General features: G+C 36.5%; 1 protein-coding gene across 1 annotated transcript; it reads right to left on the reverse strand.

The window, feature by feature from the left end:
• Positions 1–5,322: 5,322 nt before the first annotated feature.
• On the reverse strand, positions 5,323–16,973 carry LOC113301285 (lon protease homolog 1, mitochondrial-like). Its single transcript, XM_026550052.1, has 20 exons — positions 16,502–16,973; positions 15,665–15,730; positions 14,683–14,871; positions 14,476–14,541; positions 14,117–14,158; positions 13,882–14,004; positions 12,007–12,105; positions 11,643–11,708; positions 11,445–11,531; positions 11,149–11,188; positions 10,601–10,772; positions 10,310–10,434; positions 9,545–9,675; positions 9,306–9,410; positions 8,828–8,941; positions 8,149–8,316; positions 7,847–7,948; positions 7,486–7,728; positions 6,588–7,106; positions 5,323–5,972 (listed from the first exon to the last, which is right to left on the reverse strand). The coding sequence occupies exons 1-20, from the start codon at positions 16,832–16,834 to the stop codon at positions 5,787–5,789; spliced, it is 2,976 nt and encodes a 991-aa protein (XP_026405837.1). The 5' UTR covers positions 16,835–16,973; the 3' UTR covers positions 5,323–5,786.
• Between the last annotated feature and the right edge of the window lie 969 nt (positions 16,974–17,942).

Here is a 17,942-nt window from a genome sequence, read left to right on the forward strand (position 1 = left end):
ACAGAATCACTGACAGGAACACTATATCCAAACTCAACTGCAATACAATCTCAAACCTCATCTGCAACACTCATATAGAATTATACTTCACTCCCAACTGTAATTCAATCTCCACCAAATAAACCCATCAACAATGAACTGAATTAAATCAGTTTCTCAAGAACTCACAGTTAAATTCAGAAACTATAATTCCATCTCCAGTTCATAACAGCACCAGTTCCAACTCACATACCCCTTCAGCTCAAACTACTAATCTAATATTTATCTAACAGATTATGTATTCAATCCATAACACATCTCAACAACGATTACCAATCTTCAAATATGAATTAATTTACTTAGGAATTAAAAGGATTATTACCTCAGATTAAATCCCAAACTGAAATAGATAATTCGTCATCTGCTTAATCTTCAACCTTGACCCTAACTCACTCAGTTGATTGATACCCACCTCAAAACCTCTTTCCTAAATATCAATTTCATCTTCTTCATCACTAATCGAACTCCAATAAATTCACAGAAACCCTAGCTCTTTGATTCTTCAATTCATCTTTCAGAACAACCTCTTATCATTAATACAACATCAATCCAAGATTCTACATCTAACAACAGCTTCATAATTCATCTCCTAATCTTCTCAGAATAATCTCTTATGAAACCCTAACTTCAAATTACAACAACAATCAGTTCGTCTCCTCCCGATCCAATTCGACCACAGAATCAACATCTCCACTTTAGATTCAATTTACCATCAAGCTTATATGAACTTCATACAAGATTTATGCTCAATCTCCTTGATTGAGATCGACAGAGAAGATGAAGAGAAAGAAGAGAAATAACAGAGGAGAAGAAGAAGAAGAAGAAGAAGAAGAAGAAGAAGAAGAAGAAGAAGAAGAAGAAGAAGAAGATGAAAGAAAGAAAGAAAGAAAGATAAGAAAGAAGAATAATCTTCTCGGTTAGGTGTAGATGAGGCCGACCAAATTTGGTGACACACCCACTCGCTCTGACACGTGCAGCCACAAAGGTAACTTACAAAAATTACTATTTTATCCTCCCAAAACAAATTGATAAATTATCTTCATCCGGTATCCGAACGACACGCTCGAGTAGTCCATCTCGCATAACTTTTCGATATCTATCTAACGGTACTAGTTTCGTATCTAGATTATTGTTATATTAATTTCTAATAATTAACGTTCGTGTTAAACTAATCGAGTTATTATCGACTAATTTGTCACTTGACTGGTCTAATAGCGTTGACGATCTTGAGGGTCCTTATATTCTCCCCACCTTATATCATTTTCATCCTCGAAAAACAAACCATCCTTCTGGTCTTAAACAAAAATCCCCACTTTATAGAGAACTACTATCTCTCAACTAAGCGCAAACAAAACGAACCAAAGCACAACCCTATACGGCTTTCTACAACTAAAATTTGCGGCTCTAGGTTCAATAGACTAGTTTGTATTTCAATAAGTTATTGGTTCTAATTACGAGAGAAATTACTCTATAGTAAAGTTCTAAGTAAAATTTAGGATCTATCAGTTCACTAATAGAAGCAAGTTTCCCTTCAATGCCTAGTGATACAAGAATGCAGTTGCCCTGTCTAGGTTCGCGACGCCTGACAATGCCTACCTACGTAACAAGTATCACCCGAACACATCAGAGTTACCAACCTCACTAATCCCCAGTGCTGGATTAACTAAGTGCAAACTTATTACGATTTATTAAATATTAATTTATTAAGATTAATTAGTCTTTAACTTCTATCTTAACTAGTGTAAGTCTGATAAATTTACTTCGTAAAAAATATATAAGCAGTTCACACCATTTTAAGCAATTTAGCTATCCGAATTATTTATCTTACTTTTTATTTATTATTATTATTATTATTTATTTATTTTAATGAAATCGAATTTTTAAAAATGAAATTATATTATTGTAACTAAATAGATGTTAAATTCAATTTACTATCAAGCTTATATGAACTTCATACAAGATTTATGCTCAATCTCCTTGATTGAGATCGACAGAGAAGAGGAAGAGAAAGAAGAGAAATAACAGAGAAGAAGGAGAATAAGAAGAAGAAAGAAAGAAAGATAAGAAAGAATAATAATCTTCTCGATTAGGTGTAGATGAGGCCGACCAAATTTGGTGACACACCCACTCACTCTGACACGTGAAGCCACAAGGGTAACATCCAAAAATTACTATTTTACCCTCTGAAAACAAATTGATAAATTGTCTTCATCTGGCATCCGAACGACACGCTCGAGTAGTCCATCTCGCATAACTTTTAGATATCTATCTAACGGTACTAGTTTCGTATCTAGATTTTTGTTAGATTAATTTCTAATAATTAACGTTTGTGTTAAATTAATCGAGCTATTATCAACTAAGTCGTCACTTGACTGGTCTAATAGCGTTGCCGAGCTTGAGGGTCCTTACACGATGTTTCTCGTAGGGTAACTTATGGATAGGTACCGGGATCTTAAGAAATACCTACACATGGTGTTCATCTTCTTGGAAAATCTTACGACAAAGTGTCACGCAAGGTAATGTGGTGGACTCTCGAAAAGAAGAAGGTCTCCACATAGTAACACCTTAATCAAGGATATGTACGAGGGCGTGGTAACCGGTGTCCGAACTTGCGATGGCATGATGAGCGATTTCCATATCAAGATAGGATTGCACCAAGGGTCATCCTTGAGTCCCTATGACTTTGCTCTAGCAATGGATCAAGTTACGAGGGATATTCAAAGAGAGATTCCTTGGTGTAGTGTTCTTTGCGGATGATATGGTGTTAATTGGTGAAACTAATATTGAAGTCGAGGCGCAACTGGAGTTATGGAGTCAGACTATGGAGTTGAAAGGATTTAGAGTCAGCGGGACTAAGTCTGAGTACATGCAGTGTGAACTCAACAACGTAAAATTCGATGACCGAAATATCGTATTATTGGGGCAACTAGTGCTTAGAAAAGACTCATTTTGATTTTTCGTATCGATGCTCCAAGGAGATGGTGGAATTTACGAGGACATTAGCCATAAGACTCGAACGAGGTGGACAAAATGGAGACAAGCAACTGGAATCCTATACGACAGAAAGGTCCTGCAAAATCTCAAAGGAAAGTTCTACATGACGACGATCAAACCGGCGATAATGTACGGAGCGGAATGTTGGGCTACTAAAAGTCCATACATTAGATAGATGCATACAATGGAGATGTATATACTGCAGTGGACCTGCGGAAATACAAAGCACGGCCAAATTAGGAACAGAATATCCGCAATAAACTTGGGGATAGCACCGATTGAGGAAATACTTATGCAACATCGTTTGTGGTGGTATGGGCATGTCCAACGAAGGTCACCGGACGTACAAGTGCGCACAAGAATCCTAATGCGTGTAGAAGGAACTAAGAGAGGCAAAGGTCGTCCAAAATTAACTTGGGAAAAAGTAGTGAAACGGGACCTGAAACGCGAAAATTATCTAAAGGGCTGACTTTGGATAGACCCACGCGGAAATTAGAGATCCATATCTAAGAAACATGGTATATAAATTTGGATTATATCTTTGGTGTAATTTCTAGCCTACCCCAACTTACTTAAGAAGAAAGACTTCGTTTTGGTTTTTTTGTTTGGACAGAGAAAGTTAAATTTGAGAATTCGATTATTTAGACGTTGAGCATCACATCTTCAACCTTAATGGGAAAATGCTAAAATTAGAGCAGGTGTTCTTTTTTTTTTAGCTAAATCATAATATTAAAGTCAAAAACAGTAATTACAAGTAATTTGAGCATATGTCATCCCGTTCTATCCGTAGTGGGGTGAAAATTGACAAATCTATCGATTTGCCCAACCCATATGACCTGCCCTTACACCTTGTCTCTTGCACCTTGTTTAACAGTAGACTCGCGAAACTCTTCCCACTTGTATTCCATTAAACGTGTGTATTTATCACATGTTACGGAGAATGGGGGAATGAACCACTAATTTATCTCCTTTTTGGGCCGACCGACCGAACGAAGCAAGGGAAGGAGGACCTCTATATGGTCACTTTTTTGTAAAATGTAAGTGATCGATTAACACAAAGATTGAAAATGGTCAGGGCCGAAAAACTAAAAATGCCCCTTCCTTTTAGTCCAATTACTATACTTATGTATCCTATATTTTCAAGGGTATAATTTGAAAGCAAACTAGAATATAACATATCTAAAATCCGTGTCTTGGAATCTTATAAATTTTATCTCGTTGGAAAGCTTTTAAAGAAATCTACGCAACGAGCACGAACAACAATATCAAATTTAGAGTTTTTACGAAAAATTTGGAAGTGTTTATCCTTTTAGGCATAATTTTTGAAAATTAAATGCATCCATTATGCAAACTACCACAAAGGATACATAGCACATTATGCATCCATATTTTGGTTTATGCATCAACTAATTATCCATTCCAACTAATAAAAAGATGTACTCCCTTCGTTTTACGAAAAGTGATACTTTCACTTTAGGCACAATTTTCGAAAATCCAATGCGTAGTCAATATGCAAACCACCACAAAGGATGCATAACACATTATGCCGCCATATTTTGGTTTATGCATCAATTAATTTTTTGTTTCAGGAAAAGTGATACTTTAACTTTTTCAATTTGGCTTACTTTTAGACGAAAATGAAACTGTGAAAAATTTCACTTTTCCTGAAACAGAGGTAGTATATGCCTAAAAATATCATTCTACCAAATAAAAAAGATGCATAACAAATTATGGAGCCACCACAAAGGATGCATAACCGTTTATTATAAAGTCGTATTTTGGTTCATGCATCCACAAACGATGTATATGCCTCAAAAATAACATTCCAACAACAACAACAAAAAATAGATGTATAACGCGTTATGCAATTAGTGGTGTTTCGTTTTTCTTGGATCGATCCTCCCCTCTGTGGCAGGGGTGTTCTAGTAATATATTGTGTGCTTTTGCTTAGAAATAAAAAATTGTCCTTTATGAACAGAAAAAAAAGAAACTCTCTTCCACGTCTGGCTTTTCTCCCTCATATTTTGAACCTTTGGGTCCTTTTAACCGCACTAGTTTCCTCTTCGAACATGTTCGGACATGGTTGAATCACCACCCTGTCCACGCAACTGCGTAAGCAAGAAACCTTCCGTACATACATTATAGATGAGAGGTACTAATGCTTGTCTATGAGTAAAACACCCCTTATAGATGAGAGGTACTGGTGCTAGTCTATGAGTAAAACACCCCTTAAAGACGGAAGCAGTGTTGGCCCTCCAACATGTATACAAATCTATGAAAGATGGAAGGTCAAAGAAAGATGATGTTATCTAACTCGTATAAGTTCAGACGTTCAAGAAAAGAAAACATGAGTGAAACTGCCAAGACCTTGAACATAAAAAAGGGAAAATGATTCAACTTTCACCGACACTTTGTTGAGACTTAACAAAAGACCTCTGTATTTCAACTCATCCATCAGAAGAAAAAGAGAACTCCAACACTGCCTAATAAGATTATGATTTCTGATAAGCTGCCGGAGATTATAACTAATACATTTGGCTGAGCACTCATTTTTACATTGGAAACAAATAATAATAGCAGCAGTCAATTAACCCAGCGCAATTTGATACACTCGCATTTTTCTTTGTCAAACTGAAATAGTCACGAGAAGCTCCAAAGAATGAAGGACTTGAACCTACAAACTACACCAGTTCGAGTTTGTTGAAAGTTGGTGTATGCAAGTATGGAAGTAAAATCAATGAAGTATGCAGAACTCATTTTTCTGTGATCTCATCATCACTGAAAGCTATGTCAAATATCTGACTGTAATCATCCACAAAGTGCACACTAAGACCTTCTTTTACATTCTCTGCAAGCTCGTCATAATCCCTTTTGTTAGCAGAAGGGAATAACACAGTCTTCACACCGCTTCTTTTTGCTGCAATTGTCTTCTCCTTTACCTGTTTTTTGGTTTTCCCAAATCAGATATACAATGTGAATATGGAGTTATTCAAAAATACCGACGACATACACACACACCCACAAAATCAAATTAGAAACATGACATGGGAAAGCAGGAACAATCAATGTCAAAAAAAGCTGGAGATTAGTAGTACTGCAAGCTAGCTGCTCAAATCCCCGTATTTTTTCATTAATTGCCAACTAACAGGTAATAGGGGTTTTGAATAAGGTGAGTTTTTGATGAGGATGATCTACATTAAAAAACTATATCCAGACTGGCCATCTCCTGAATCATATTCTGTGTCATCCTCAAACAGCACTGAACAAGATAGTAACAGTACACTAATCCAAACTACAATTTTAAAACTAAACATTTAAAGAAGTCAACTTTTAAAAATGCAACATTTTCCTCCTAACAGCTGCTTAGTGGGTAAAATTTTGCAAGTATTGACCACTTAAAAATATATTGCTGCCATGATACCTATGAACTTAAAGACAGATACCTCATCCTTGCATCCCAGGAGAGAAAAGTTTAAGCTTTATGGATAAATGCCGGATCTGGGTAAATAGTATTTCTGACAGTGATTGAAGAAACTAAAGTTTAGAATACATACCCCCCCAATAGGAAGAATCTTTCCTGTTAAAGTTACTTCTCCAGTCATTGCTAGGTCCTTCTTTACATGCTTCTTCATGGCAAGCGACAGCATGGATGTGATCATGGTGCAGCCAGCACTTGGACCATCCTTTGGGGTAGCCCCTGCTGGCACATGGAGGTGAAGCTTGGTATTGGCGAAGAAAGGGTTATCAGGTTCCTTTACAAGGAATAAGGCTCTGGCTACGGTATGCGCTATCTGGGCACTCTCCTTCATAACTTCTCCAAGCTGCCCAGTGAGATGGAGTGCTCCCTTCCCGTCTCCTTGTTCCTCTAAGGTGGTTTCTATATACAGAGTTGAACCACCCATTGCAGTCCATGCAAGTCCCATCACAACTCCAACTGGTGTTATATCATAAATACGCTCAGCATGGAAAACAGGTTTGCCAACAAAATCGGACAGGTTGGACTCATCGATAATCACTTTGGCTATATTTTTACTTGCCAGAGTTTCTTGAACTTCCTTCGATTCTGTATTGTCCTATCATGTAAATAAACCTTGAGCATTAGTGAACAGATTATATGACAGTATAAGAAAACCTGGATTCTCTAAAGGGGTCAATAGTTGAACCCTCCATTTACTGATACAACCCAGCCAACCTGTTGCTTAAAAAGCAGTAAAGATTTTCATGCTCTGTTGGTTTAAAAAGCCACACAAAGCAGTTTTCTAATTGTGTAATCAGCACCGTAGAACGGACGAGTGTTTCTACTATTGGTCTACAGAAGTGAGTCGTAAGGTAGCCTGAATTACTATAAAACAAGGGTGCATCCTCTAAGAGCTGGTTACAGAACTCTCTTGTTTCTGCAGCACCCCAACCATGATCGACTTTAGTAAATATTGGTTGATGAGGTGATGATACCTGTGAAACAAGATCTTGATTACCAGCACATGTGTGACTGATCTGTACCTCAGGTTCAGGCATTTTACTAGCTTCTTTATTTGTGGAGTCTTCTGCTTCGCCATCAACTTTGAGATTTTCATCAACCACTATCCCTGTACTTTCACTTCTCTTGTAGGATTCCTCAGGAATAGTGACAACATTATCAACAATTGGAGATGGTTCATCTTGCACTAAGCCTTGCCTGACAAGTTTTAAAGCTATCTGTCGAGTAGCACACAAGAACTCATTAAACTACAGAATTGAATAAGAAAATCCAAGGTTCCAGGCCTCCTATATGCTATCCATCCACATAAGTTGAAAATTGGGCAATCAGGCAAACCTTGCGGTAAATCTTCTCAATTTGTTTCTGCAGATTCCGAACTCCTGATTCCCGACAATAGTTTTCAATCAGCGCTAGAAGAGCTGCATCTGTCACTTCAACCTGTGATGATTTATATCAAATTCAGATTCCTCTTATAATTGTTGACATCAATTAACACATAAATGTTACTTATCATGGGACACCAGCAAGGCAATCACCATGTGGGTATGTGTGTCAGCTACAAGCTTACTCAAGTACAAAGTCCAGTTAGTTGCTAATCGTACAATCCAAAATAATGTCTCAATTTTGAACAGTCTTACCTGCTCGGGCTTGATACCACAAGCTTCGCGAGTTGTCTTCTCCAAATAATCCCTTGCGATGTGCATCTTTTCATCAGTTATATAGCCAGCAATGGAAATGACTTCCATTCGGTCCAGGAGAGGGTTTGGTATCGTCTCAATAACATTTGCCGTGCAAACGAACAGGACCTGTGAAGCAATATATCTGGCCTCAGGATAATAAGTCATACGAATACAGGAGTTATTAGACGGTACACCTGCTAAATCTATAATGTACTGCATATCGCGGTAATTTGTTATGCAACAACAAATAGTTACAGCTCTGTAGAGATGAAGGAGCATCACAGACTAAAAGAGAAAGAGATGTGAAAATTAACAGTTCCTGATAAAAGGAGCACACAGCCGACAATGGTAACTTTCAATGCTCACACGTTATATCTCAAAAAATGGGTTATCACTACAGTCTGCTAATGAACAATAAGCAGGATTCGGGTCACTACTAACATTACCCTGCAGCCCCGCAGCTCCAATCTTTTACAGAATAGTATCAGTTTAATTCTTTCTACACCTGTGTTAGAATTTCACGGCATCACATAGACATATGCAGCCACTTGAGATCGAAAGAAACCCTCAGAATTTACGGAGGCAAGAACTTCGCATGGACAACCTAAATCTTATCCTTGGGATCGCAACAACTCACCTTTGACAAATCAATTGGAACATCAAGGTAGTGGTCCAAAAAATTTGTGTTTTGCTCAGGATCAAGAAGCTCTAACAATGCACTTGCTGGATCACCACCATGACCCTTTCCCAACTGTTATAAGACAATCAGTAGGAGAATATCCAAGTCATCATTAAAATCCCATAAAAAGAAATACGGAAAAGAATCGAAGAAAATCCAAGTCAACAGAAATCATCGAAGAACAAAATCCAGTCAGTTATAAACATAATTTGTACACATTTTATTTAATGTTAGCAACGCTCATGATATATTTAATGTTTTTTTCTCGATTTCATTTCTTCTAATTAGCAGGTTAGGACATGACATCATGCTAAGAAGACAAGCCAAAGGCTAAATGCACGATCAAAAAGTTTAACTACTTCAAAGATTAGATGAGGGCATAAAAGCAGCGTATCAATATATTATCGAGAATAAACTACAGTAAGACAACAGATACCTTGTCTATTTCATCAATTAGAACAAGAGGGTTTGCTGTCCCAACACTTTTCAGGCATTGCACCATCTTTCCTGGCATAGCACCAATATAGGTTCGACGATGCCCCTGTAAATAATATTAGCTTTTGAGACTAAAGACTGCCTGCAGCAAATGATTGCGTAGCGCTAAAACTGCCTGCGTATTTATTTTTAAGAGAGAAAAACCCACATACGATTGATTGCCTCTGCTTTAGATTGTACCTTAATTTCAGCAACATCAGCCAATCCTCCAACAGAAAATCGATAGAATTTTCTATTTAAAGCTCGTGCAATTGAGTGACCAATACTAGTTTTACCCACTCCGGGTGGTCCAGAAAGGCAAATGATTTTCCCTGAAAATCAGATAATTACACGAAAAAATCATGTATCCTCGCAAAATAAAAATGAAGAGGCAACCAGGGGTTAATAACTGGGGAACTGCTCGAGTACTAAAGGACCCTACATGGAGCACAGGTCTAACCAAGCAACATGGTAAGTTATGGAACAGATGTACCTAGAGAATCTTAAATGGGTGTTCAGAAAAAGTAGGATACTCCATAAGTCGTAACGGAGCCTATGTTACATCCGCAGTAGTTCAAAAACTGCAACAGATTCCAAACAAGTCCTCCTACTAGGCTTTTGGGCCCTCATATTCAAAACATAAATATTCTACAGTGCTGCCAGACTACACAGTACCAGTTGTGTTAGCTCCTACGGCAAGATTCCCTAACATTGCTATGTTGTCTTCGCAGAACAATAAAGATGTATGGCAGATTAAGTGCATTCAAATACATACATACTCAAACCGCGGAACACTCAACCAAGTATATTGAATATAAGGACAATTCTAACTATAGCAGATATCAGAGCATTGTTGCTCGGAGGGTAGTAATTTTTGTATCCTTTCTATAAAGGCAGATTACATCAAAAGAAATCAACTAAAAGCAATCAAACCCATATGACAAAGGAAATAGACATTCCGCTAACCTTGTGAGCTTCCTCTAAGCTTCCCAACAGCTATGAACTCCAGTATCCTCTCCTTCACATCACTTAAACCGTAATGATCTTCATCTAGTATAGTGTTAGCATGATGCACATCGAAGTTCTCATCACTGCATATTTTAAACTGTACAGGAATTAGTTCTACTGTACCATAAAACTGCTTAGCAAATAAAATTTACAAATTTACACAGTAAGGAAACCATCAGCAAACTTATAACACACCCACACAAAAAGAAAAAAGGAAAGAAAATAAAAAATAAAAAAAAATAACGAGACCTGTAGTTTCCCCAAGGCAATGCAGTGAGCCAGTCGAGATAATTACGAGTCACATTAAACTCACTTGAACTGGCTTCTAACAGCTGGAGCTTTGCAAATTCTTCTTCAATGACTTGCATAACATGTGGTGGGCATTTTTCCTTGTTCGCTACAAGTCTCTCCCTAAATTTTGCTGTAGGAAAAGAGAAAAAACTTAGATTGTTAAAACTATACTGAAGCAAACACAAGCACAAAGTAATAAAAAAAAAATATATGAACACGTGGCTCCAGACAAATACCATAACCATCCAAAAATCCAGATGATATAGGTCATTATTGTTTCAATGGCTGATCCTATTGATCTCACCAATCAAAATAAAACATTTTTGAAGCAAATCAATCAGAAATTTTTTGCATGCCAGTTTTTTTTTTAAATCTTAAAAGCATCTCTGATAACCGATAGCTCACTTAGCCTTGGACAGTTAGTTATTCTATCCCGCATGCGAACTACTCCACATCTGTAACAAGGATGGTTTGATAACCATATGAAAAGGATCATAAAAACTAACCAGAGAGTGCTGTTTTGTCATCAGTCTCCAGACCAAGCTCCTGGATCAAGATAAATAATGTCAGATTCCTGATAAGTGCAATGAACTGATAAACAGATGCCATGCAGCTGTAAACATTTAGGATCCTGTTCTGACTCTGATAACTCATATACTGTCGGTAGAAAAATGATACTGAATTATCCCTCCGAGGTTTGCTTAATTGGCTATTTAAGGCAACTCGCCCAACTGACAATCATATCAAGATAGAGGAAATCTTAATTTATAATTTGAGGAAGGAGTTTAAGTGGAAAAGAAACCTTCTTTATTGCTTTAAGCTGCTCGTTCAAATAGTACTTCTTTTGCTCGGCACTTATTTTTTCTTCCATATTTTTTGCTATTGATGCCTAACTCATAACACGAAAAATTTAAAGCTTAGATAGAAGATTTGTTTTCTTAAAACCAGTAGATAACTTAAGCATAGAATGCAGTCCCTAGAGAAAAGTGCCCAAGAATACCTGTAACTTGCTAATTTCCATTTCTTTCTTTAATAACTCCAAAGTCAATCTCAAACGATTCTTCACCTGAATTGGCACAACATTGAAGAGATAAGCAACACCGATCATTCTCATCAATGAAAGAACAGTGCATTAATATGAATGGACTTGATTATTATGATCAAAACTCAAATATAAAGGAACTTACAAATGCAAAATGACCTAAAATTTTACTGAATGATTTGTAACCCATTCTTATTTATGTAAAAAAGAAGTGTGCATACCACCAAAACATCAAAAGCATATGGTCAGATTATATAAATACAATTTGGATAGACTCCTAGATCAACAAAACCGGTAGATGTGGCTTATACGAGTTCCTTACATCCAATTCTTGAAGCACTTGCTGACATTCATTCTTGTTAGCCCCACAAATAGCAGCTCCAAAATCAGCCAACCTTGGACAATTGAAATCACCAATATGCTGCATTATCAGGAGAAAAATGAAAAATAAAAGAAGAAGAAGATGGGTTACATACACCGAAATTTTATCACAAAATAAATATATTTATATATAAGCATCAGTTGAAATTCAAATCGGTAGATAATAAGGTTACATGTTGTGAAATGTGTTCATATTTTACGGAAGTGTAGTTCAATGAGAAGAAACTTCTACTAACCAAAGCATTAGCATCTAATGAATGCCAGAGATAGAGTGCACAGCTTAAGCAAGCTTTCATTGTCAAAATAACTTAAGTTGATCAGTAGTAACAAGTTCTTTTCTTGAAAGGTGATTGAATTAGTGGTAACCATCCTGAAAGGCCCAAGGACACCAGAAACGAACTAAAAAAAGAAACTGCGTGCTAACAGTAAGAACACAACTGAACAGTATAAACACCATAGCCCTACCTATAAATCTATTATATCAATAGAAATTCCCCACATAAAGGAAAGTTCTAAATGTATTGCCCCAAACTAATGCGTCAGATGAAAAGTACCAATGAGCTTTGAATTTGATATATAATCAAGTCAACTGCTATCCAACTTATGAAAGAAAAAATCAACTGTTCTCTTTCCTTCCAAAATTCAATAACACTGTCCTTTCCCATTTGGGAATAATAACATGAAATTCTGTCAGTTGTTGTTGTTAAGATAAACATGGAAACTAGAAAAGACATACTCAAGCCCATTCATTTGGGGCAAAAATTCTACTGAACTTATGGGATATTTCCAAGGAACTTTCACTTCTCTAAGTTCCCAACAACTGAAGAGGCAACGAGAACTGCCTTCTGTACAAAAACTTGAGGTTCTTGGTTTAAGAATTAAATGATCGTCCTTTCCACCCAAGAGAATTCCAAAACTGAACAACTGTATAGTTGTATCATTCGTGTGGGAATATATAGAGTAACTCGAGTAATTGAAGCAAACTTTTAAATCTTCAAGACACGGATACAACTAACTAGTAGTTACCTTGTAAAAATATTGCAAGTTGGAAGCAATGTACATGGCCTAGAAATTTATAAATATCTTCGTTCACTCGTCCACTCCTTACTGATTTGCAGAAAGTCCACTTATAAGCAGCTAGAAGAAAAACTTCCTACGACGAGTAATACCTACCGTTGGAAAAGCTAAGGAAATGCATAGCATACGAAAAGCTAAGGAAATGCATAGCATACATATGATGCCACATATCTATTACTTTACTATGTGCATATACAGATCTTAGATTAATGGGACATCAGATCTGAATGAGTCCCATACTCTAGCTGGTAAGAAACAGTAACTTGAGCAGGTTACATGCCATTCTCGTCCATGTAACTTACACTCTAGTTTTACAAGTTCACATCTCTAAATTCTGCTGAGAAATACAGAAATCACCTAGTTTTGTATATTGAATAATTGGATACACTTAAATCTTTAAAAAAACCACCTGAACTTTCAACTAGACATATCTGATGTTCTACCTGACTTGAGCGTCCCTTACCTGGTGTAAACCCACCCTAAGTGTACCACTAGTTTATCATGCTATCTTTATCCCTATAAAACTTAACCATAGTGGGTATTTAAAACTTTCGCAAGTTAGCAAATACCGTGATAAAAACTCCAATAATAAAGCTTTTTGAGTGATGCTTATTGTTACATAATATGATTATTGAATATGCTATATCGATAAAAGGAAATTGACACTACTGTGGGTATCGCTTCAGTGTATCTTCAGGATTATAAACGGAAATAATATGAAGCACTATAAAATCCACACCTGTGTATACGTATTAACATGATCTCTCCAAAGGGTGCTCGTCTTCAAGACATCTTTCAGGGTTGATATAACTTCGGAAGTTGTTGCCTTTATTACATCATCATCCTTGTTATATGGTTTATCCTGTATAAACAACAAAGTTACTGCTTGGCTGAAAAGGATAATCATCCACAGAAACAAAATTATACACCCCGACTCAAAGAAGCGGAAAAAACTGAAGGCAGCAATGGCGTACCTTGAGATGATCAACTTTCACCACAAGAGGATTTTCGCTTACCTGCAGAAAAGAGGAATTCCTAATTTTCAGAACTATTCAGCATCAGAAAGTTATATAATTGTCTCACGCTTTCCCGATTGAATTTCTTTAGTGATAAAAGATAATAATCTAGACTCTGGAGTAAGTTTCTGACATCCCATTTACATCTTTCGGAAAAGGAAGAGGCAAACACCTAGTAAGTTTCGACATCCCATTTACATCTCTAGCAACTCTTATGGACTCAAGTGTACGAAGAAATTTCCACTGAATCAAAACGTAAGTTGCTTAGGTATCCCATGCTTCAGCAAGTATACTGCCTCCAAGAAAGTCCAGCTTACCATTTCAGTAATCCGAAGACGTCGGTGACCAACAAGTATCACCTGCTCCCCCTCTATCCTGGTTATCTGGTTTGCCAAGTTCAAATAGCATCGTCATCAAAACTTAAACAATTTGATAAACTACACAGTATAGAAATGCATATAGTGTATACAGTGTCCCCTTTTCTTAGTTTTCCGAGTTTTCAAACTTCAGCAAAGCAGAGGTACCTGAGCCAAAGTACCAACTTCATGTAGGCGGTCGTACAACTCTTTTCCTTTGAGCTCGTGTACAACTTCGGCTTCTGAAGTAGATATAAGACTAGGATCCGCCCCTGTCTCGTCTTCAATGAGAAATGCACCTGCATACGGCGCTTGCCTTTTACGGCATTCAGATAAAGCTGACAATAGTTTTGGATCCTACATAGTGAAAATTTAGACCATAGTTACGCTTCCAAAGCGCAAATAAAAAAACAGCAGTATGCCAGAAAAAAAATAAAAAATAATAATAATCTGGTAATCCATATCGGAATGCCAATCCAATCTGACATTTAGAAGGCCAAACTAATTTCTCTAGATTGCGACATATCAAAGAACTAGTGAAGTCTTACAGACATAGGTAATAGAAACAACTCTGGAACTCAATCCATTCTACTATATTTATAGGACCGACCTTCCGTTGAACCAAATAAATGAAAGAGAAAGCATATACTCGTATTTGATACCCAAAGGCCGCCCTGATAACCTTGCCGACATAACTACCAATTGCATGCATTTATGGGAGAAATTACATCTATAATACTAATAACTCAACACAGTTATTTTAATAATACTAATAACTCTACACAGTTATTTTAATAATACTAATAACTCAACACAGTTATTTTAATATCGAATAGTTGTAAACCAATTTGACATGACTTTAAAATTGAGCTAAACCAGGTGGTGATCTGAGACAAACAATCACAATTGGCCATGTGATTCAACATAGAGATAGCATTTGAGTTTTAGCTATATTTAAAACTAGGATATGTAACTATGTAAGTACTAAGTAGCATTTAGTAAGGCCAAGGAACAGCAAATTTTTAATTGATTGTGTATCTTATCATGAGGATGACATAATGCTAAATTTACTAATCTGTACAGGATGCATCTCAGTGGAGCACGTTTAAGGTCAGAGATGATTAGATATCCGGAGAAAGGGATCAAGTACCTTCACATTGATGGGCATGTAGAAACCTGGAAACAATGGTCTATGTGCCAACGGTAACGCAATAACCTGTCAAAAAAAAAAGACATAGTACAATGAGAACCTCTGCTTCAACATAAGGAGAAAAAAACTAGGACATTCGGCTATTCTCCTGGAACTTTTGTTCTATGAGATAGAAAGATACTTATTCGAACTACTCATTTATATCAGCTTTGGCCCATGTACTACTACACAATAACTTCATAAAGAGTAATAATAATAACAATAACATGATAACGATGGATATAACTGAAAAAGTGCAAGAGAAACGAAAAGTTCATTCTTAATGAATTTAAATAATAGCAACCAATTATATGCATAGGTTTCAGCACTGAATTTCCACAATGCTTTAACCTAACACAGTCACAAGAATGGTTACATTGATCAATCTACTGAGATCAAATTGTTTCAATAATTATGATCCTTTGACCTAATGTATTTGTGTGGCATTCTTTAACTGTATCACTTATATCAAGGATGATGGTATGTCGGTTTTGAATATTTGCACAAATCTTTGAGAAAAAAAAATGTATAATGATAATTGATTTCAGTAATGTCATAAGTTAAATGGCCTCCTTTTACAAAGAACCAGCCAGTAGGAAGCCCTAGCAAGCTCTAAACGGTACTATGATTGAAACCAGCGGCCGTGCTATGTCATAGGTCAGAATCCACATAAATGAGGTAAGTGGTACACCGAATTTACGTTAGTAAGCTGAGTGGCGACTAAAATCACGTTCACATTTTGCCAAATTGAGATTTTTCAATAAATTTTCAAAATTGAGAATAACAATCAAAAAGTACCTGTAAATAATCTTCTGGTCTGGGATTCGTCGATACCATAGCTGACGATGATCTTAACTCAACTTCCTCCACCCCATCACTTGTAGCAATTTCAGATTCAGCAGTAAGCTTTTCCGCCTCAACTTCTTCAATAACTGGAGGTTTTGAACCATCATTTGAATCCGAACAAAAAAATGCTCTTCTAGTGAAACTAGAGTTTCTTGCATTTGAATTAGTTAAATAACCAAAGAATCGAAATGAAGGAACTCTTGATTGTACTACTGGGGATGAAATATTTGATGAAAAGCTGCGTAATCGACCATGTAAATGCGAATTAGATAATACTTTTAACATAGCTGATAATTCTCTGAAGAAACCTGGACAAAATTTAGGGTTTTATTTGTAGCTTGGAGATGAAGTTCACTTTCGGAGAATTACATTCAGAGAAGAAGAGGAGTTAGAATCGCCATTTAAGAATAGAAATTAAATTAAAAAAATGAGGAACCTTTTTAAGCCTAAACCTTAGTAAAACCCTCATCCCAAGAAATCCAGAACAAACCCGAACTGGGAAACAAGTAAATTACCTAATTTGTCCTTTTAACCTCCTTAAGAGCAAGTGAGTTCTTTTTTCTTTTTCTTTTTTTTTTTTCTTTTTTTTCCTGGAAACATTATTTAAATACTCCTGAAAATCCACCTCTTGAAATATACCCTTATACAAATTTTGAAAATATCCTAACCTTATGATAAGTGGAAGCAACTAGCACAAGTTGCTTCCAGAAGTGGACACAACTAGCACAAGTTGCTTCTAGAACTGGACGCAATTTTATACAAGTTGCTTTCAAAAAGTGGAAGCAACTTTCTCAAGTTGACTCCAAAAAACTTAATTTTTACCCTGTCAACCAAAATGGAGGGTATTTATAACATTCCCACTTTTTTTTTTGTTTTTTATGAAGAGTAAGCGAGTGGAAAATCAATTTTCGGTTGCGGGAAATAGTTTGTGTATTGATCAATATAGTGGAACCTGGGCCAGCGATAAAGATCGGGTTATTTGAATATGGCTTGACCATTTTACTGACTAATATATAGGAACAAGTACAACAATAGACGAGGAGATTTTTGCACAGATCACACCTAGATTATCGTCAAGATAGTGCTCCCAACTCACGCGAGAAGTATTTATAGCGGATGTGAAACAAGCTTTCTTCTCCATTAATTCAGAAAGTGTTCCAGGACCTGATGGGTATATCAGTAAATTTTTCAAAGTTTTTTTTGGACACAACACATCAACATCTAATAGCCATGGTCCCAGCTTCTTTAACAACCTAAACATTCACCCTCATCCCAAATATAAAGCATCCATAAAAACCTTCCCAATTCAGACCAATCAGCCTGTGCAATGTAGTTTACAAAGTTATCTCAAAAATCTTAGTAAATCGCGTTCGCCCGCTCCTCTATTTTTAAT

Source organism: Papaver somniferum, chromosome 8, assembly GCF_003573695.1.
Source record: "Papaver somniferum cultivar HN1 chromosome 8, ASM357369v1, whole genome shotgun sequence".
Lineage (NCBI taxonomy): Eukaryota > Viridiplantae > Streptophyta > Magnoliopsida > Ranunculales > Papaveraceae > Papaver > Papaver somniferum.

Coding starts and splice junctions, on each gene's coding strand:
- LOC113301285 (XM_026550052.1), bottom strand. CDS start 16,834: ATGTTAAAAGTATTATCTAATTCGCATTTACATGGTCGATTACGCAGC. Junction 10,773..11,148: donor TGACAAAACAGCACTCTCTG/GTTAGTTTTTAT, acceptor CTTTTCCTACAG/CAAAATTTAGGGAGAGACTT. Junction 9,676..10,309: donor GCTTAGAGGAAGCTCACAAG/GTTAGCGGAATG, acceptor TCTGATTTTCAG/GGAAAATCATTTGCCTTTCT.